This window comes from Caretta caretta, chromosome 2, assembly GCF_965140235.1.
Source record: "Caretta caretta isolate rCarCar2 chromosome 2, rCarCar1.hap1, whole genome shotgun sequence".
NCBI classification, from domain to species: domain Eukaryota; kingdom Metazoa; phylum Chordata; order Testudines; family Cheloniidae; genus Caretta; species Caretta caretta.
The window spans coordinates 121,610,263-121,633,680 of NC_134207.1; the positions used below are offsets into that span (position 1 = coordinate 121,610,263).

The 23,418-nt window shown below is 37.7% G+C and overlaps 1 protein-coding gene across 2 annotated transcripts in view; it reads right to left on the reverse strand.

Moving 5' to 3' along the window:
• The window catches only part of GMDS (GDP-mannose 4,6-dehydratase), a 551,379-nt gene that overhangs the window by 424,887 nt on the left and 103,074 nt on the right, over window positions 1-23,418 (reverse strand). For both annotated transcript variants that reach the window (XM_048839737.2, XM_048839739.2), the window contains exons 3-4: window positions 20,046-20,133; window positions 12,294-12,403 (exon numbers count right to left, since the gene is read on the reverse strand). In XM_048839737.2, the coding sequence (XP_048695694.1) occupies window positions 12,294-12,403; window positions 20,046-20,133 (198 nt within the window). The remainder of the gene's footprint in view (window positions 1-12,293; window positions 12,404-20,045; window positions 20,134-23,418) is intronic.

Below are 23,418 nucleotides of genomic sequence, written 5' to 3' on the forward strand. Positions count from 1 at the left end.
AAAGTTAAACTGTTTATGGACTGAAATAATTTGTAACGTTAATTTACATTTCAAATTTGTAAATATGGTTAAAAACAATGTTCTATAAGTATCAATTCAAGATCGCTGCTATAGAATAAAAAAGACAGACTGAAGTTCAAAGATAGTGAAGGAATGAATAATTATATTTGTCTCATTTCTAAATGGTTTTTAACAATATGGGTAAGTTGCACAGCCTATGTCTACCCTTAATGTTTAAAAAATGTGATGAAACTATAAAAATCACCATTGCAATGTACCATTATAAGTTTGCAATTTCTGATATAAAAATGCCATATTTTAATTTTCACTTTCTAAAATATTATTGGAAAAGAAAAAAATATGAAACTATTGCCTGTTCACTATTACAACAATGTCATTACCCCTCATAAAATATGTGTGCTCTGACCACTGAACCTATGGCATTTCATAATTACAGGTTCCATAGTCTTGAATGTGTCCAATAGTGTGATAGTCTGGACTACAAAAATGGATTTTTTTCAGTAACCTTATTGTTATCTCGTAGTATTACAAATCTGCAAAACCCTTTTTAGTACGTAAAATTTTATTTCAACTATTCCACATGCATTAAAAATCTACAGACTCATTTAAAAAAGTTATACTGTAATTCTTCCATTGATCATGAAAATAAAAGGGGTGAATATATATGATTCAAAGAGGTACATAAGCCATACATATCTGACCATACTAAGAACACAGAAAATGAACCTAGTATTAATCAGCACAAGGGGGAGGGGGGTGCAGTATTGTAAGGAGAAAAAAATATGCTGGTACTTAAAAAAAAGACAGATATAGAAGTATTTCAGATTTTAGAAAATTAAATCATGCTTTTCAAGATAAATTCCTTGTTCAGAAAAATAGCACTAACCTCAATGGGATTTTGCCCAAGCAGGGCCCTGCAGCATTTTACTCTGACGATACAAAAGGTTGTCAGGTGAAATACATTTAGAAAATGCTTTCTGAAGGGATCTTAAAATGTTCTTATTTTTTGTTCTATTAAGTGAAGTGTGTGTTCAGTGCATGCTTTTGCTTACTTAGGTTCCCTTTTAGAGTGATTAGAACAGCATTGTTATGCTTTTTAGCATAAAAGTCATTAAAACAAACATGGTATGTTTCTAAACACTATTGTTAATTTGGAATATCCTTAGAAGTGTATTTGAAAGCAAAACAGAAGATTTCTTTGTAAAACATGGCATGCTTAATGAAACTGATACTAAACACAGAAAGTTAAAAGAAAGGTATAGAATATTATCATTTTATTGCATAAAGTACTGTATGTATGTAGTCCATATACCGTCCATGTTTTAGCAATGTTGACATAACATGAATTACATACAGTACATATGATACTGTAGCAGTTTTATTAAAACTGTCAAAACACCTCATTTTATAAAAGCATTTTAAAAGAATCACACAGGCCCACTCATACTGTGTCACTAACAGCAGTTTAATCAAAGCTGAAACATCAGCAGCCAGGGTTATTAATTTTTGCACTGTTACATTACAAAGTTGGAAACTACACTCCCTTCTAGTCTCACTTAGTTGTAATAGTGAGAGTGAGTTGCAACACACTTCAGAGTGAAAATGCCTTTATTAGCTATGAGAAATTAAATTAAATTGGGGAGGGGAGGAAGGGTTAACTTGTCGAATAGGGGTAGGGATTCTTAGGATATCAGATTTAGGAAGGAAAAAACATGTGAGAAATAACTTTCTGTCACAACAAAGACTTGCCAGATATTGCCTTTACTCAGTTGTTATATACACTTCTGAAAACAAATTTTGTAACAATGAACTCTGTTATTGGAAACTAAACTATGTAGGGTACAGCAGGAAAATAAATGGTGTGGCATATGTTTACCCTGAACAGTAGTAGTAATACAGTGTTATCGGAAATAAAGTCCTTTCTAGGTTTGGTAGCACTAAGATTGACCTGGGTTGATTTTTTCCAAACCTTGAAGTACAATGAAGCCACAATAATCTTGAAACTAAACACTCATATCTCGGATTGTTTCTTTACTTTTACAATTATATCATAAGACAACAATTTTGGGCTGAAATTGACTGATAGGCTCCAAAATTTCTTCACTGTAGGTGAAAAATCCTGGCCCCACTGAAGTTCATTGCAAAACTACCGTTGGTCTCAACGTAGCCAGGATTTCATCCTCTGTTTTGAAGGTAATCCTACTAAAAGCTCCAGATACAGACAAAATATTGAGTACATCAAATATAATATTTGATTACTACACCCCTTGTACAACCCATTATTAATTTTGCAACTAGTGAATGCTAATTAAAACATTGCACCACTTTAATTAATTAACCACTTATCCTGAAGACGCATTTAATACTTGAACCCTTTTAATGGCAAATCTAATTTTGGGATTGGGGCATAACAGACTGCAGATCTGTTTCTAAAAAATGCTGACATTTGAGCAAACGTTCCCAAAGAATGTTTGCCTGATTTGAGGACTGACATTTCCTCTCTTTAACTTGCTTAACTAAAAAATAGGCATGCAGGCCAAGTTCTAGAGTACCCCAAGGCAGCAGTTCATTACTTTCAGTTGCAACTTGTGAATACTTTCTATTTCTGTCATTTTAATTTGACATGCATATTATTTTAGCTGATTTCAGTCATGTTGCATGAGAGGACGACATACCTTAAAAGATTAAGTTTTCCCACCTGGGACTATTCCAGAATTCAGAACTTTATAGCATCTCATACCCTTCTTCATCCTCTATGCTCCTGCATTATCAGTGGTAGCTTTCTTTCTTATTTTGTGTTAACTACAAGTTATACCGGGCTGCAGTTGATAAAAGTCAGCTTGCAATGTCACCATTCTTTCACTACAACTACAGGACTGGACTGCTCCATTGTCTATAACACTCTGCTGCCATCTATTTGACAGAAGAAATATGCCAGAAACACCGTAACTATTTTCCTTCTCTTTCCATCAAATTTATCTTCCACTGAACCAGCTGTCCTAAGGAAAAGTACTACGGGGCATTTGCTTACTTCCCAAGAAATACAGAAACATTTACAGAACTTGCATTTTTCCTCCCTCTAAATTTAAATGAATTTAAAAACAGAATTTGGGCTACTTAAAATAAAACAAATGTACATAATAAAAATCTTTATTTTTAAAGGCACTCCCAATTTAACTACCTTTTCCAATTGAGAACTTAGAGAACGTATACATAACTCATTTTCAATTTTTAATATGTACATGGTAATGCTGTCAAAATGTGGGTTATTTTAATTATGCTAGAATATCCATCAGCAATTACATAGATTTAATAAGGGCTCAGATTTTGGATTTCAGTCACACTCATGAAAACCTGCTTCAGTGCCACTGCAGTCAATGTAAATTCTACTGCATCAGTTGTTACTCTACATTTACAACAACATAACTGAGTTCAGAATCCATCCCAGAATGTTAAAATACCAATAACGCACAAAGCAGGAGATTAAGAACATAGTTGATCAGTCATCGAGATCATAAAGATAAGGACCACTTCATCCATCAAAGTATGTAGTCCTCTTTATATACTGTATTGCACAAGAGGGGAATTAAAGAAAAAAAATCCTTTACTTGCATTTATAAAATATCTTGCAAAAAATAAAACTGTTGAATTTACAAATAACCAACCGACAATGTAGTCTATAATTTTTTCGGTTAGCTGATCACAATATTTACACTCTTTGCTATTTAACAATCCAATCACATGGAAAAGTTTTGCTTCAGGGCTGTGTCTTTTTTTCACACCCTTGATAAGTATTCAATACATTATCAGGCTTCATTTTTCCCTGGATTGCTTTCCTGATGCTTTAAAATAAAATTTATTGGTGGTAATCTTCTTAGCGCTTATCACAAGTGACACATGAAAAACAACAACATCAGAGACTGAAAAAGCAAAAACCTAACAAATTATAAATATGTGCAATACAAAGGAAATCAGTATGACCCCAAAAGCATATAATCTCTAGCATTTTTTTCCCATTCCAGGAAAAATTGCTACAGTGAGGTGTTGGGAGAGAGGATTTGATTTGGGTGTTTTAGGTGGGAGAAGGCACAAAGAGGTAATTTTACAGGTTTTTGCAGCACTAAAACATGTCCATTTGTTTTCATAAAAATACTGCCTCAATTTGGCTCCCAGTGTGCTTGGCCTGAAAAGTACTTGTTTCAGATCACAAAGTGAAGAATTTGGTAACACTGTACTTGCTAAAGAACCAAATCAATATATTCTTCTTAGTACATACTACTGCAATCATATAGTCCCATCATATAATCCCATTATTCATTTGCATGCATTTATAATATTAGCAGACACGGTATATGTATACTTATCTAACAATTACACTAATCTGTTGAAGCCATGTGACAATTACATTTAGTTACTAAAAATATTTTTGGTTTTAGATTTAGTTTAAGCTAGCCAATGCACGCAGCTATTATGACTGGACTGATGATGTAAAATGCAAACAAACATATCTTTGTGTGGTCTACTAATAAGAGAAATTCCAACCACCACCACCTATTATCAAAATGACAGTTCCTCCCAGATTTTATAAAAGAAAACAATCTGTTTGAACAGGTATAATACGATTTTCATAGTGTTCCTCAACCCTACCCCCATGTAAAATAATATGTGCGTATAACGGAATTTTTAAATTGCTTTACATTTGAATTACATTGCTCAGAAATGCAATGAGAGAGTTTTAAAGCTAGACATAGGCAAAATGACACACAAACTTTAAGAAGGGAACACAAAGAACCCTACGCTTCCCTCAGCCACACTGAGGCTCTGACCTTCAAGACCCCAACACTCTGGCCCCAATCCAGCAAAGTACTTAAGCAAGTGCTTAATTTTAAGCACCTGAGTAATGCCACCAATTTCAAGTTAAGCACATGCTTAAGTGCTTTGCTGGATCAGCACTTCAAGGATTAAGCCACTCGCTGGTGCAGGTGAGGTTGATAAGGTAATGCAAGCATCTTCTTCCTCTGGTGAAGCAGCAGTGCAGGATCCTTCCTCAGAGCACACAAGTGTTAAGAGATGGTCCTGAATAATGAAATGGCTCACACACCACTTCCTCAAGAGGTTATGGTCTGGAAACTAGAAGCACAAACTGCTGCGAGAAGCCAATGCTAGGCTAGCTAACAGATGGTAGCTGAGCACAGTGGTTTGGCAAAGAGATGCAGCAAAGTATGCACCATACCATGGTGCCCTAGCCAATTCTATGGAATCCTATCCTGGTGAGCAGGATCCCTACAGCAAAGCAGTCTGCATTCAGGTTCCTACTGATGCAAAAACCAGGAGTGGGCTCTACTTCTTAGCTGATCAAATGAACTCCCACACACTTTCAATTAAAGATAATTTGATACCAGCTTGTGATACAGTAAAATATTCTATAAAACCTAACTGTGAAGTTCTTAAATTCTATAAAGTTGAGATTTATTGGATTATTTTTGTTTATACAGTGTGTACTGCATCCTTACCCTTAGCACAGCCATTATTCTTGTCCATTAACTGAACTAGATTTTGGTACAATGAGTGTTTCACTGTTCAATGGTCAAACTGCTGCCCACTTAGGCCTTTTTCAATGCTTATAGCTAAATATATGGAAACTTAATATAATACAACAACAAAGCACAAAAAACATGCAAACTGAATGATCAGAAACATTTTACTTCTGCATACCGGATAAAACTATGTGATTTATATGTTATAAGTAGTGTATAGTTCTGATTATTTTTGATACTGCAGAAGGACTGGGAACACTTTAGAATTTCCTAACAAAGGTTTTAGCCTGCAATTCTTACTCAAACAAAACTGAACTCAAGTCAATGAGAGTTACCTAAGTAAGGATTCCAGAATCAGGGCCAAAACTGAATGGATACAAATTATATAAATGTCACTGATAAGTCTCTCAATTCCAATCTTCCAAACCTACAATCATTTTGCCCACATTTAATTTTAAATACATGAGTAACTGCATTAAGGCTGTTGATTAATGTTTGTTTGGAAAAAATCCAGACACTACCAAGATAAAATACGGCCTTTTAAATTTACACCGTAAGAGTAATACATATCCCCAGTATAGAGATGGTATTTTTAAAACTGGTTTGTTTTAAGAAAACAGATAGGTATTAGAACCAGTCGTATCGTATAAATTCTATTACTTCAGTGGGATTTCTCACATGCTTAAAACTAAGCCCCTGAGTAAGTGTTTGCAGGATCAGGGCCTTAACCAGAAGATCAGTTAAAAAGGACTACGTTAATCCACCTGATTACTGAACTATACAAATACCAACCCTTCTACTATCATCATCAGTAGAACTTACAAAACCTTATTCTAGTACCTATATGTTTTAGGAAAATAAACCAGTTTGCAAATACTTCCTATGTATTGTAGATATAGAGCTCTCTGATACTGTAAATTTAAAGGGAAGTTTTTAGCTTGGTAGCATGTTTTTTTTTTCCAAACAAACATGGACCAATGTTATTTTATTGCCAGATATTCTGAATTTACATCTTGAATTATCATGTTTCACTGTTAGTGAATATTAAAAATTACTCAGGTGGTGCTAATTCCAATATTGACATAGATAGTAAACATCAGCACAAGCCTACGAACCAAGTATACATTTCCACTCATAGAAACCAATATTGGTGTTTAGGCACCCAAGCATTAAAAGTTAATCCAATTTACATGAAGAGAAAATCAAAGCATACACGTACTTCTGCATTACTCTGCAGAATTGCAGAGTATTTAAAACAATGCTGTGGTAAATTCCGAGTGAAAAATTCTGCCAACTACAAAAAAGTACCGTATATTAACAATCAGCATTTTAGAACTACATAAGCAGAAATAAACCCACTGAAATTTTATGCTAAAGTAAAAAACTTAAAGCAATGGGCCTGATTCTGTTCTTATTTACACAAGCTTTACACCAATGTAACTTAAATTGATTTCAGCAGTTACTCTAGAATCTGGCCCATAATGTTGAAATTCTGCAATGTACTGTGAATTCTTTTTCTACTGCATAAAATATCCCAGCTAACCAACATTTTGGGGGTACCTTTATATCCTGATTAGAAGCAAACACTGGCCCTGTGTCAAAATATTCAAATCTAGCAATGTATTAGTAAATCAGACAAAAATCGAGATGCTGCTGCTGCTGCAGATGGAATAAAATCTGCTAACAGAGGACAACTGGTTGTTTGAAGTATTCCTCTTGTTTAGTCACATATTGACTCTTCCCAGCTTACAACATTTGGGAGGCAATGAGGTTCAATGGACAGAGGGCAGGCCAAAGAGTCGGAAAACTGGGATTCTACACATACAGGAAGTTGTTTAACGTTTCCTAGCATCTCAGTTTCCCCATTGCAAAATGGGGACAAGGCTCCTAAATTACTTTGAGCTCTCTAAATGAAAAGTGCTTTATGAGTGATGCATATTATTATTTGATTGATATTTTGGTATCATAGCAGTAGAGTGTCAATGTCCAAGCACAGTGCCAAATGCAGACCACGTAGCAATAAAATGTAGCCCTGATCCACCCTTTCTCAGCAACTGCAGTTTAAAAAAAAACCTGATCACCTTCAGGGTTTCATCATTGTTGAACAAAAACAATCAACTATTTGTATTTATCTTGCAAGGTAGAAACAAGTATCAGCAAACACAGTGGTTAAGGGCATGTATTTTGGATTTTTTAAAAAGTTAGTTTATATGCAAATAAGGTCTAATGCTAGGGCCACTGGCACATGGCCAATGTGTCTGTGTTGCAAACATTAGGCACCCTGGTTGCAATACATCAGCCCATTTTTTTCACGTCATATATTTTATGACAACAGTTTTGGCAAGAGACACTAATAATTACTGCCAACAGCCCATAATAGGTCATCTCCTACTGATTACAGCAAGTGCACTAAAAGGGCCACATTCAGACTTAGAGTAACTAGGCAAAACTAACTCCATTATAAACAAAGCAGTTGCATCCCTTTGTACCACATCTGAATTTAACTCTAAGCTGTTTAATATAAGACAGAATTCTCCATATCAGTGTTATGTTGCCCTTTGCTTTCAACATTTCTATCATCAGCTGAGTATATACCTGCTTGATTAATTTAAGATGGCAACAGTAAAATACCTACAGTTAATACTGTACTGTGGTTTCCTAGTGCAATTAATACTGTTCATAATTATGTTTGCCTAAAATAGATATAAGATATTGTGCACTGTTCTATACACACACACAAATATGCAATACCCCCCTCAATTGGCCAAATGGTGTGCGGAAATGGCATTAAACAAATTCAGTCAAACTAGGTTTCGGATATTTGAAGGAATTTTGAATATAGTTAATAAATTTTAAAGTACATACGTCTATGGCCATGTCTACACTAGAGACCTTATAGTGGTACAGCTGTAAGAGCTCTCATGTAGCCGCTTTATGCTGAAGTGAGGGCTTTCCCATCAACATAATTAAGCCACCTCCAATGATCAGAGGTAGCTATGTCAACAGGAGAAACTCTCCCGCCGACATAGTACTGTGCACTCTACCACTTATTCCGGCAAAACTTATGCCAGCGAAACCCCTGAGCTACATAAGTTTTGCTGACGTAAGTGGTAGTGTAGACATGACATATGTCAGGGACTCTAGCAGGGAGTTTTGGATAACTGGTTTCAGTTAATCAAGCATGTACATAAAACAACCTATTCTGTGCTTGGCTTTTGGAGTCAATGCACAGTAACCAATTACCTCCATCAATTCTACCCAAATGAAAAAAAAAAAACATTTGCATGGTTAGTAGTGACGATTCATGATACAGCAGTGTCTAAAGAACAGAATTTAAGATTAAACTATTAGCGTACCAGCTCTGAAGTGAATGTGCTACTGTTACTGAACACCCTCTGTAGAAGTTATAAACCCCATTCCTCATGAACACAGGCAGGGTTACACACTGGATAATTTGTTCCTACTCTGATGATATCATGTTAAGTTTACAGTTTCCAAAAACTAGCAAATTCAGTCTTCATCTCTCACTTTCTCCAGCATAAGATCAAATCAGCCTCTCAATGACCTACTCATGAGTCATAATCCTCACTGTTTACGATTTAGAAAAATGGTCTTCTCTGTCAGTATTTCCCAGACTGCTGTGGGTTCATTCCAAGAACCAATTTCATCTTCATTGGTTTCCTACAGGAAACCAGACCAACTTCCTATTATTTTATTTTCCTTACTTTCAGCATGGCTCACATAAAATTAACTGGAAGTGAGAGTGATAGAAAACTTTATTCTACATAAACACAAGCCAACATAAACACCACCAAAAAACACTGCAGACGTCATTGATTCCAAGTGACCAGAATGTAAAGTAAGCTAAGATTAGAACTTTTTCTCTGAAAGCACCACACACAAAAAAGTAGTTAATTTACATAGGCTATGATTAAAGCAAGCTTTGCTTAAATCATGTGCTGATGAGGATGTTCACCAGTTTGCAAAATCTTATTATGAAGGAACAGGTACTTTCCCAACTCCGCAAAAAGAAAAGGAGTACTTGTGGCACCTTAGAGGCTAACAAATTTATTTGAGCATAAGCTTTCGTGAGCTACAGCTCACTTCATTGGATGCATTCAGTGGAAAATACGGTGGGAAGATTTATATATAGAACATGAAACAATGGGTGTTACCATACACACTAATGAGAGTGATCAGGTAAGGTGAGCGATTACCAGCAAGGGGGGGGGGGGGTGTGGATGGGGGACCTTTTGTAGTGATAATCAAGGTCTGCCATTTCCAGCAGTTGACAAGAATGTCTGAGGAACAATGGAGGGGGGTGGGGGGGGAGACAAACATGGGGAAATAGTTTTACTTTGTGTAATGACCCATCCACCCCAGTCTTTATTCAAGCTTAAGTTAATTGTATCCAGTTTGCAAATTAATTCCAATTCAGCAGTCTCTCGTTGGAGTCTGTTTTTGAAGTTTTTTTTGTTGAAGAATTGCCACTTTTAGGTCTGTAATCGAGTGACCAAAGAGACTGAAGTGTTCTCCGACTGGTTTTGAATGTTATTCTTGACATCTGATTTGTCAAGACTTTCCCAACTCCATTAGTGTCAGCAGCAGTCTTAGAACATTTGGCATTGCTGAACCGTTCTAAATCATCTTGATAATACCAAAGTATTATTTTTAAAACTTAAAAAGTTTCCATTTAATTTTTATATCAATGATCAGACCAGTCATTAGTTGCTGTCTTTAGGCATGATTTGCTTTTGCTGGCTTAGACACGAGTTTGAAAGCAATTATGTACCCACTCCTGGCCTTAGAAGAGGAAGGAGGCAGAAGGTGCATGTGGCTGATTTACCATTGTTTTCTAATCACGATTTGCTACCAAGTAGTTAAGAGTAGCCTATGGATCCTAATTTGTAAGAGAGAACTAAAGTAGCAAATGCAAATGATGATTCCCCATGGTAAATGAAACTACATGTGTTTAAAGAGAATTCTGTGATTACAATAAGGTGCCGTTTTTATTTCTATCTTTTTTTATGTAAAGTTACATGCACATTAGGCAGCTGCCCATCCCATTAACAGAAAATTCACCTTGTTACTCACATCACTTTCCTGAACTCACAGCAAATTGGTATTTCAAGGTAAAATTACTGATTTGTCTCTAGCTGCAAGTTCAACCCTTTGACAGTTTTAAAATTTTCCATTTCCCCTTCAGACGGAGTATATGGCACTCTCTCTTCATTTACATGTCACATTCTTTCAAAGGACACTGTCTACCTCAAAACTGGCACAGGCAGAACCTTTCACTGGTAGTGATACATTCTTAAGCAGATGCTTGGGGAAGTGGAGATGTTACTTTTCATGAACAAATACACAAGTTGCAAATGAAGGAAGATCAATAAGACTGGGTACAAAACTAATTTGAAGCATTCGCTGTTAAGTAGGATGCCAGAAGCTCAAATTATTTCTACGTCAAGAATAAACCGATTTTAACAAAAGAGGCTGTGAAAATGGTGGCTATTGTATTGTGGTTCTGTTACAGCCAGTGTTCTGTCAATTAACACCGGAAGATCAGTAGTGTATCCAGAATAAAAGAAAGGAAAAGAAAAGGAAGTGCATCAAAATCAAGGAGAGAAAAGGTTAAATTCTTCTTTGGAGAAAAATCACCAGGGACAGCAATGACTTTGAAATGCTCATTTCTGGGTAATCTTTTCCATATTAGTAAAGGATTAAACAAGGTTAGTCTCTTTCACTCAGAAAAAGACTTTCTGTAGGTACTATACAGGACACTGTAAATGTTTCATTATGGCACCCACTAGACATTTAACAGACTAGTAGCAACAACAGATGCAACTCACACACTAAAACAGTGGTTTTCAAACTTTGTTTTGTGTCCCCTTTCACACAGCAAGCTTCAGAGTGTGACACCCCTTATAAATTAAAAATGGGGGAGAGGTAATTTAATTTAATGGGGACTCAGGGCTGTCAGCCCCACAGAGCTAACAGTTTGTGACCCCCACATAACCACCTTGGGACCCTTGAGAGGTCACAACCCCCAGTTTGAGAATCCCTGCACTAAAAAGTTGCAAATACCTCGTAAATAAAAATATATAAAAATAAAATAACGACAGGCTACTCCAAAGCATTCCAAGACAGACACCAGCAGGATCAAAGGGGAGACTGCTGGTGGACAGAAAAGGAGGAACAAGTCAAAGACTGCTAGTTAGAGGCTTTGGGTGAGGAATAGTACGGAACTAAATGTTTCACCCCAAAGGCTTCTGACCAGAACTGAGAACAGCACTCAGCTATTTGGAATTTTTTAGTCAGGTTCATACACATCATCAAATATATCAGCTAAAAATAAAATATTACTTTAAAACAATGTTTTGGTTCAGACACAAACCAACTGTGCTAGTCTTCTATTAGGGTTTCTTTTCAGGACATTTTGAAACCAATGTTATTTCAAATGGTGGACACACTAAGCCTCAAAAATTGGGGATAGTGTTGGCAATGCCAGTTTAACCTCGTACTGCCACTTAAGGTTTAATTTTTCATTTAGTACGGAAACTGGTACAGTATTCAGCACCAAGTTAGTAGTATTTGCTATGATTTAAAGCAGTGCTCACATGTTATAACTAGTAATTGTTGAAATGCTGTAGGGGCTCTGGACTAAAATTATGAATAGAGATACAGTGCACACAATCACTAACCATTCAGAATTCTCAATGATAAAAAGTTACTTACTTTGACATGGCTCTGAGCTCCCAAGTTGTAGATTTCAGTGGGTTTCACTTCATTAATTATCTTCACCAGGCAAGTACTGTCTGTGAGATCACCATAGTGCAGCTTCATGTCTTCAGATTTCAAGAAAATACAGTTAGACTAATGAAAGTTATATACTCAATTCTCAAAACAATATGGTGTCCTTAGTCAAGGTCCTATTTAAAAATATATACACTATTCAGGTAAGAAATTAAAAGAAAATTATCTAGATAATACATCATTTTTAAAAATATGATCTTCCTTACCAGAGTTGTAACCACCACCTTAGATTAAATTGGCAACATTTATATTACTTGCTTAATCTGTTGCACTTCATTCAACAAGGATATTTAAACCTCATCTGAGAAGCTTCACTTATTCTCACCCATTAGCACAAAACTGTTTAGTCTGAGTTTCCAACACTTACAGGGAACATTTAACAATACCTTTTACCGATTATTTTTGTTTTTGAATGAACATTGTCAAATTCAGATTTTAGCCACCACCATTAAAATGGCAGTGACTAAGATTTTCTAATGCAATTAGTAAATTTGGATCCTTGTTTTGAATGACCAGCTCCTGACATCTTTGAGGGGCCTGTTCTTCGTGGAGAGCATACTTAGAGCTTTGTGAAAAATCAGGCCTCTATTACCGACAGCCAATTTAAATCAGTAATAACTTTTGAAAATCTTGGCTAGAATTTGTCTTCTGTTAACAAACCTAAGTAACTAAATGTTTTCCACATATTTATAGCAGGAAATAAGTGCAGTATCTCACATACCACTATCTTTTTTAATGCTGACTGCTATAGATTTTCAACAAAGTCTAAATTTGAAGGCTAAACTACTTGACCCTATCCCTTGAAAAGATTTACATTTTTATGCCTTCTTTCCAAAGTATCTTCTTATCACTACTTTTGCCGTTACCAAATGTTTGTATAGAGATCTGCACCTTCAAAATATTTGTACAAAAAGTTAACTAAATTAATTCATTTCCTCACACTTCCCAACACGAAGATGGGGAAACTGGGGCTGAGAAATTAAGTGATTTCACCAAGACCATAAAGCCAAAGTCAAGCTATGATTAGAATTCAAGGGTTTATGTTCCAACTACTCAGCTCAGGCCACTAGAGCACACCATTTTCTTGGCTATTTATGACAATTATTTTTTCACCTATCCCCAGACATTTCATATACAACCCAGCATTATGTTGTACATCTGCAATTTTATAATCACAATGCCTTCTTGGAATACAATTAGAGATGAGTACCATTGACCTCTACTGAGGTCTATCCTTCACTCAGCATGGGTACTCGTGACAATGTCTTGTGCCAGGATAAGAAAAGAACAAAACATACTAACTTTGTCACCCATTACTAATTTGTATCAAGGATGTAGGTCATAAATAATATTCTGCTAAGTTCTGTTCATGGCCAGCTACAAGAAAGCCAGTCAAAGCCATCCATAAGTGACAGCTCTTTGATACTTTTTCAAGGCTTTACTTCTACTATTCTTCTTTGAAAACATAATACATAAAATATTCTAATGTTCAGTGGTAGCTATGGCCAATTTCCTCTCTACAGTATATTTCACAGTGACAACTAGCATTAAATATATAATTGAGTCACACAGAGAAAGTGTTTTGGTTTGTTTTTACCGAACAAAACTATGTCGTACAAGATTTTGTGATCAAGTCAGTTTGCTTTCTTGTGTATTAAGCAGCTAAAGATGATTCTCAAACACCTGCAAAGAAGGAATGCTCACATCACTAAACTTTTCATAGGCTGAAAGTGTAGGTGATAAAAAAGTCAGACTCAGCACTGCTGACCTGAAAGCTTTAGGTTCTAAAAATGAAGTAACACTAAGGAAAGAGTAATTAAAAACAAAAAAACCCCACCACACCACAACAGGCAATGCACCATGTTTCATGATATTACTGACAAAAGTCTCATTTGTGGTCAGATATACTGGTCATGCAGCTATATTTAGTCTTTCCTGATTTGGTTAGTTTCTAACAGATACGTGAAAAAGGAGGTATCAGCATGAGCCAACTCCTGTCAAAACGAAGAAACCATATAACTTATCAACTTTGTCCTTGTCCTCAAACTACAACCTGTAGAGAACTTCTCAAAATACAGTTTATTCATCATGGTAAATAGGTTTTAACATTTCTAGTACCAAAAATAGTGTACATGAATAGCTATTTTGTTAAAAATCAATCATGGACGGAGACTTTGTTTTTAATCTGCTAAAGCAAGACCCTGGACATTGAATTAACAGATTATTTGCTATGTTTTTGGTCTCCAGAGTTTGTTAAAGGGAACTGGAAACTGAATGGCTCCATTCCTTTGCTTCTGAGAGACCCCACAAGAGAACAGTGGGAGATTATTCATCTTGCCTGAAGGATCTCTCATGTTAGGTCCTACAGGGAACTAATTTTGTCATTCCTCCTCTTCAATGTGAATACGAGACTGCTAGGGGAGATAGTGAGATGGTATGGCATGCAGGGTCTTCAGTACTTGGACAACATTCAAGCTGCGTGTCTGTCTCATTAGAATCAACCAGTCAGATAAGAGACTCAGCATCTAGCCAAGGGTTCTCTAAATGAGAACTAGTTGGCTGAGACTCAGGCAGACAAGAAGGAGGTAATGCTTTTGGATTCAGAGCAGCAACCAGAAGAAATTACTCCTGGGGAAATTCTGCACCACTGTGTACACACAGAATTCATGCCCCCACAGATTTTACACTTCCTGGGAGAAAAAATGACTGGCAGGGAAGCAAAGGGAGTGGCCACATGCCCCTCAGCAGCGCAGCCGCATTGTTTCAAGCACCCGGAGCAGCCGGTGGAGAGGTAGATCACTTTGATGGGGTGGGGTGGGGCGAGGCTGGGGACACCCTGGCTGGTGGCTCCAATCTGCACCGGGCTAAGCTGCTAGTCCTGGCTGGGCTGAGCGAGGAGCACACTTCCTCTTCCCCTACACAGGGCGGTCAGAGCCGGGTGAGATCCGCCCTCAGAAACCTCCCGTGGTCCTGCACCCCACTCTTTTCCTGTCCCCTTCACTCCTCAGCTGCAGTAGGAGGGATTGCTGTACGGGCAGCTGCAGCTGAGGAGTGACCAAAGCCCCATTCATCCAGACACCACCCCCCCCAGGCCCTCCCTGCTGAGCCTCACCCCCCATACTCAAACTCCCCACCGAGCCACCCCATACCCAAACCCCCACCCTGCTTAGCCCCACCCCCCTACACCTGGACCATCCCAATGAGTCCCCTGCACCCCCATCCCACTGAGCCCAAACCAGCAACACCCAGACGCCCCCATCCCAAGAGCCACATCCTCCCCCCTACACCCACTGAGCCCCAAGCACCATCTCCTGGACCCTCCAGCAGCCCCGCAGCCAGAACCCTCCCCAACGAGCCCTTGCATTCCCCCCACCGACACGCAGACTGCTCCATACAAACCTCTTACCCCGGTAACCCCACACACACACTTCGATCCTGCCAGGCTAAAAGCCTGTCTACCCAAAACTGGTGTGTCTGGCGTGTTTCTGGGTCAGACTCAGCCCTTGCACTGTGTCAGGGTTGGGTGCAGCCTCACCGCAGAGTCTGTGTCCCGGACAGGATGGGGTGCAGGGCCTGCAGGGTGATCTCCCACCTCTGTGTAGCCAGTGGCCTGTGCTCCCCATTGCCAGGCTGGAGCCTCCATATTTATTTATTGGCAAATAGAATTTGCAGAATTTTAAAATATTGTGCACAATTTTTTTTGGTCACAGAATTCCCTCAGGAGTAAGAAATGCAGAGATTATATGAGTTTCTTCCATGAAAGTTGGGAGACCACTGTTTATTAATCAGGTTTGCAAGTGAGGTGGGTGTGAGGAGGGAGCATAATGTTTGATCAGTAGCTGCCCCTGAGGTTCCAGATATAGATGGTTAAGGTTGCACTTTTCTCTCTCTTTTTTTGCAGTTGGCAAAAAGGTTTTTTCCATACGCAGACCTTACTACACTTATCCATGGCTTGGGTCACCTGCATCACTGTAATACATTCTACATAAGCTATGACTGAAGACTACTCAGAAATTTCACCTATTAGAGAGAAAGCAGTGGTCTGCATACTGAGTGGAATTCCATGCAGGAAATGTAAATCTCACAGTAGTTTGGGTCCAGACTCCCATCTTGACCACCTCATTCCTCTTTACAATAGAGCAGCAATGTATACAGCTATGGTGAATGGACTGTTCGGGATAAAAATAGGAACTTTTTATCTGTGGAAAGGAGAAGTTTTATATATAATAGTTTAAAAGGAGAGACTTTATTTGGGACAGGGTTTATTTGTTCTGTACGCAGTTTTACAAAATATGCGAAGTGCATAGAACTTTCAACACAGTAATTTAAAATTTCTGTGTGTCTGACTTAGAAGTCTCCTTTAGAAAGCAATATGGAATCTATTTTTGGCATAGAGTCACAATCCAGCTTGCTTTATAAAATGTCACTACTTGCTTCTTGAGACACACACCCCTTGCAGTGTGCTTTTATTCAAACTGAAATCAGTTGTTCCTCTGAAGAATGCACAGGGAATACACAGCTTTTAGAAGCTGATGAGACTAGAGCTACTTGATTGCTTCTTTATTTCCTCCAGTACTGCCTGGAGACCTGTTTCAAAATAGTTGCCATGGAACAGACTTTCCTGAGATTCCAAGCCTAATTCTTCCACATCAGATTCAGATAGTTATCATTCCTCTATTAGAGAAAAATGATCGAGAAAGAATGTCAACATTAGTATTTGCTTTCTTTCTGGTGTTCTATACTTTTTTCAGTTTCCTTTCACGAGCTCAGGAGAGGTACCCAAAAAAGAATACTGTAGCTATTTATTTATTCTCTTGTGCTTCAGTTTACCATGTTAGCCATGATGTTTTAAACTGTAGTAGACCAAGTTCTAATACGGTCTTCGCTGGAAAAACTGGGAATAGCATTCCTCATAAAAATATACTAATTTATTTTATTGCTCTTCAGATGATCTTTTGCTATAGCAGCTAGACGATTATTTTCAAGTTTAAAATACAAAAGACAAGCCTTCCATAATGGGTAGCTTTGACCACCACTCGTCTTTTTTCAAATTGTGTAAGATAAAAACAAGCAAAAGTCAAACCAAATAAAAATACATCTTACATTATGTTCTGAGGCTTGATAGACTTGGGCTCTGTTAAACCATCCAAGCGAGCAAACTTCAAAGACAAAGGCCCTCAAATGAAAAAGTTCTCCTGTCAGATGTGATGATCTGATTGTTAAATGCCTAACAGAAAGGTGGGGAAGTTTGTTGCGAGGTCTACATTAGAGAGAAATGGTTTCAGCTTTCTCACCAAACATAGGTGATAAAGAATACCATTAGCAATCTGAGAATCCAGGAGCAATGACAGAGGTAGCACCCTTCCAAGACCGAAGCACTGTGGCAAAAAACGGTGATACAACTTCAATAAAAGCAGTGACACATAAGTAGGTCCACACATTTATTTCTCTAAATGCTCAGCAAGAATTGCCATTGCCAGTGTCAGCAAGTACTGGTTCTGTCTTTGTGATGATTTCCGGAATCTGTCTTCATACAGCTTAAGAACTCTGTGTGATTTTGGGAGTTCTTCATGTGCATCTGTATTAGACTGAATGTGGGGCTTGCTGACTTCTCTGGTGTCCTTCTACCCCCATGTTAGACAAATTCCATGGGATGGCAACACAGGGCAAATAGGGGGTCACTATACCCAGATGGTGCTCTATTCAAATAGAAGCATCCTTGGACAGAGTTGGCTGCTACCAAGAAGAACCAGTTTGCCCAGAGGAGCTGGTAATTAAGGTCTGATCTACGCTTAAAACATAGGTCAACATAGCTATGACACTCAGTGGTGTGAAAAATCCACACCCCTGAGCACCGTATCTATGTGACCTAACCCATATTGTAGACACAACTAGGTCAACAGAAGAATGCTTCCATCTACCCAGTTACCATCATTTGGGGAAATGGAGTTCCTGCACTGATCAAAAACCCTTCCGTCGCTGTAGCCTGCATCTACATTACGGGGTACCATAGCTATGCTGCTGTAGCACCTGCAGTGTAGACATGCAATGGATCACTTGACAAAAGGGACTGGAGGTCATAAAAGAGAAGGTCTTAGTCACCATTTTGAGAAAAGAGCAGAAGTAGAGGAAACTGGGCAAAAGAGCAGAAGGGCACTGACAGCAAAGGTCAGAGGGGTAAGAGCATCCATGATTATGAAGAGAAGTCATGTACAGGAGGGGGAACCTAGACTGCTTCAAGGACTCTCTAAGCCAAATGAACTTTCTAAAGTGGTGATGAAAAGGAGACAGGAGAATGCAAGGCTGCACGTGTTATTTATGTGTGATATAACACTATTCATGTTGAGTCACAGATAACCAGCTTTCATCCAGACCCCATATTTTGCCATGAGACAATGGAATCCAGATTTGAGCCTCACTAATGTATGGATAATACATCTTAAAACATCTCACTCTTCCTTAACAGCTTCAAATAGTCATTAAAAAGGAGGATCGAAAAAAGTGAAAAAGCAAAATCCACATGCAGCACACTTTTTTTGGACCAGACCTGTGCCTTGTCTCATAGGTCAAAAGAATCTACCCCAGTGCACCAACTGCAATTCTCTTACTCCATTGAACCTTGATCTACTGTGTAGCTTGGAAGAACTCTTCATATTTTACTATATTTTTTATCTGCTACTATCCTGCAAGCTACTGTGTAGCTTGGAAGAACTCTTCATATTTTACTATATTTTTTATCTGCTACTATCCTGCAAGCTACGGTGTAGCTGGGGCTTGCTGCAAGCTACGGTGTAGCTGGGGCTTGCTGCAAGCTACGGTGTAGCTGGGGCTTGCTGCAAGCTACGGTGTAGCTGGGGCTTGCTGCAAGCTACGGTGTAGCTGGGGCTTGCTGCAAGCTACGGTGTAGCTGGGGCTTGCTGCAAGCTACGGTGTAGCTGGGGCTTGCTGCAAGCTACGGTGTAGCTGGGGCTTGCTGCAAGCTACGGTGTAGCTGGGGCTTGCTGCAAGCTACGGTGTAGCTGGGGCTTGCTGGCTTGCTTTTAAAAAAAAGCCCTAAAGGCAATGAGAAAGTAAAACTATTTCAGTGCTAGAGCGATATTCCATACAGAGTTGCATATAAGATGATCCTCCATTTTATTATGTAACTAAAAAGATAATTACCCTCAAAACTTGTTTTACTCCAGTGATGCTTCACATTGCCAGCCTCCTAAAGCTCTCTCAACCTCACGCAGCTTTTTGCATGTCTACCCATTCACTTCTCTTTTTATTGATCATCTTGGTGTAAGAAAACTGCAACATCAAAATTTGTACTGAGTACAAGATGCCTCCCCACCCTCTCTCAATGAATTACTTTAAATATTTTTGTATATTCTTTCCAGCCAATTCATAAGTATAAAATTTTGCATCAAATTGAATCTGAAAACTGCTTTCATTTCTTACTGAGATAGAGCTTCTGATAGGAAGACAGACAAGAAGAATGGCTGGCTGATGAACAACAAATTTTACAACAGATCCCAAATCTCCACTGGAAAGAGACAACTTTATAGTGATTACAGGCTGGTATGCTTCAAATAAAGAGGATTTGTACATCGATAGGAGAAGATATACTATAAAACAAAATTTACTGCATGAAGAAATGTAGAATGAGAAACAACTATACAGACAACACCTTACTTCCTTCAACGTGAGCCTGCGGATTCTTGTAGAGATGCTCAATCCGGCCAGTGTTGAAAGAACTAGATCGGCGAACAATTCCATGCACCTGTAGTTTAAATGGGAATAGAAGGATACAAAAAGAAATGGGGCTTCTGTCATACCTTGATATATAATTTAAAACAGCTCTTAGAACTTTTTTCCACAACAAATGCTGCAATTAACCACACATCTGGTAAAATGTTCGGATACCATCAGTGAACTTTGATTTGGATTTTTTTGCATAAATAATTGGCTAAGAAAAATTGTAAGGTAGCTCTAGTTCTGTCCACCATTCACCCCATCCCTATCCAAAACACACAAGTGTATCAGGTACCATTGACAGGCAACTCTCTTCATTCCTGAATCAAAGACAGAAAGCACGTAGCAGCATAAATTTGTCAGTGACTTAGCACAGAGTACTTTATGTTCAGCTCTTTGGTGCTGCCTTCTTTAGTCCGATATCCTAAATGTTTTATATCCTCTCCTGTTAATTCCAGTGCACAATTGCATTGTGCAGATATTTGATAAACACTTTCAATTACTCAGGAGTTGTGTGTGTGGAAAGTGCAAAAATAGACAGACAGAACAGGACCTAATTCCAAACTCTTGACTCAGTGTTCTGAGGTAGGAGATGAGAACACGAGGGAGCTTAGACTTAAATGGAGAAAGGTAACTTCCCTGAACTGACCATGATAAATGTCTAAAAAAACTGATTAGCTGGAACAAGAATACATGCCTGGCTGACAAAGCCTGTTTGTGTCTAACACACTAGAAAAATTGTTCAAAAACTTATCCCATTTCCTCTTTCTGTAAAGCTAGCCTCCTCATTGCTGCCAAGGTTTGTGTCAGTTTAGGTCACCAAGTGCTCCTCGCGCAAGTGGAAGCTTCAACTTTAAACACCTGACTTTTTCCAGATATTTCTGAAGTTTTCCCGTCATAATTTGATGCAACTCCCTTGCTTGGGTTGGGCCAGCTCTTCTATCATCACGGCCTCCCTCCCCCCCCCGATTAATTTGTGGCCAACAGCCTTAAACAACCTGGACTCAACTTCTGGATGGCGACCGCTGGTTATACATGCAAAAGTCTCATTTTGTTTTGTCTAAAGCATACAAAAATTGACTATACACCTGAAGAACTGAACTGTATAACCTAGCCATACAACTTTCAGAGTTTTAAAATGTTTTAATCTAACTAAATTCACAAGCTAATTTTTGAAAGCAGACCCTAACATTGTAGCCATATATTGTTACATTTGAAGTTTTTTCATGCCCAAAGACACTGATCTGAGTGTGCAAACTACATTTGCCATCCATCTTACCTAATTTGTCTACACGATGTAATTTGTGCTCAATTTTTTTTTTATTATTATTAAAAATCTGATATGGAAATATGGTGCGTACTGTTTTAAATGCCAAGTTGAAGGCCTCTGAAAATTTGAGCCTTGAGGTTTATTGTTTCCATTAGACCACACATTTCTGTAGTACTGTGAAGAAAATGTTCCGCACTAAAAATCCACATTCTGCTGTGTTCTTTGTAGAACTTGTTTGAAGAAGTTATTTTTGTAAGAATACAATTTTAGTAAAATGCGTAAAAAAATACATAGGCATAAAGACATTAAGATTTTCTTTTTATGAGGTTGCACAAAATGCTGGAAACTTTGTATTTACTAACTCAAAATGTTTTGTTTACAGGCACATCAACAACCTTTCCATTCTACCAGCAAAAAACTTTTCAAATTTTCTTTAAAGTAAATTGAAGTACTCTACGATTTCTAAAAAGAAAATATTCTGACTTCAAGTCCTGATTGATGAGGATATATCTTGATTATCTGAATTAAGCTATTCTGAAGTTCAAGTTTACATAAACCATAAAGCACTGCCAGCTCAAAGCTTGACGAAAGACTGTATTTGCCAAAGTTTTATGTGGCAGCTGAATGGCTATGACACCAACAGCTAACCACTGAAATGTGTTACGTGCAAATATCACAGAACTTGATGAAGTTCCAACAGATAAACAGATCAAGAGTCTTGCATCCAGCGATAAATACAAACCCCATTTTTATCTTTTTCCCCTTCTCTCCCCCTTTTTTTTTCCTGTGTGTACATACAAGAGAAAGAAAACCTCCCAAATGCTTAATCCATGACAGCTAATATTAGTGTAAGAACTGATGAAAGGTGTTCTGTCTGCTTGTGAGACAGGTGAAATGCAAACTTTGTGACAATGCCAAAATGTGTGCAAACTGGATTATCTAGTTAAGAGTGAAGTTTAATGGATCTCTCTCAATAGGGACTGATTTTTTTAAATAAGCTCAAATTAAAAAAAAAAAGTGTTGTGGCTGATTTTACTGTTAGACTGAAAGAGACTTTTATAAACAAAGCTGAGTAAATTGTTAAGATTTCATGTGTTTTGAAAAAAGTACATTCACTTTCCATTTTACTGAAAAGGAATATATTTTTTCCTGAAAGAAGTTGGTTCTACAGAAATCCCCAAGAAGAAGGTACTATAAAATGCACAGGTAAATTGGTTGAAGTAACCTTTGAAAACAATTTAAAAATACCTAGTTGAACTTGATATGATACACACTAGTGTGATTTCTGTAAAGGAAAATGTATTTAATTTGAATTCTTTGAATATTTCAACAAATTAAAGAGGAATGGGCTGGTGTGTGTTATTTGAACTTTCAAGAAGTCTTCAGCAAAGTCCCTCACATTAAGGAAATTAAGTAGTCACAGGGCAAGAGGTGATGTTATGGATTAGAAACTAGCTAATGGACAAATAAAAATAAAAACATAAAAGTGGGAATAAGTGGTCACCTTCCAAATCATGTCAAAAAGTATTGTGACCTAATATTCTTCACTAGGACTGGGGGTATTAAATCAATTCTCTGGTAAAAGAAAGGAGCAGCGATGTGAAAATGTTCGCCGATAATGCAAAATTACAGAAGACTGAGGAATTTCTGAGGGACCTAACAAAGGTAGGTGAATGGGCATCAAAGCAGAAGAATTATGTGCTGAGAAATGCAAGGTGTAACACACTGGAAGGAATACTCTGACCCATACTTGTCCATTACTGGAATTACTGGATACTTAGTTAACTGCAATCATCATAGAAGAGAGCTGACAATCATTGCTGAAAGCTCAATTAAAACTATTTCTCAAAGTATAGCAACAAACAAAATGCATATGGAATAACTCCCAGTATTACTTCCCGACTAGTATAATTCTGTTATATAAATCAATATTGAACAGTCACCTGGGATATTGCATTCAGTTCTGGTTACTATCTCAAAAAGGATATACCATAAATAGAAAGGGCTCAGAGACAAAAACAATTAGAATATTGAAAAGTCTGA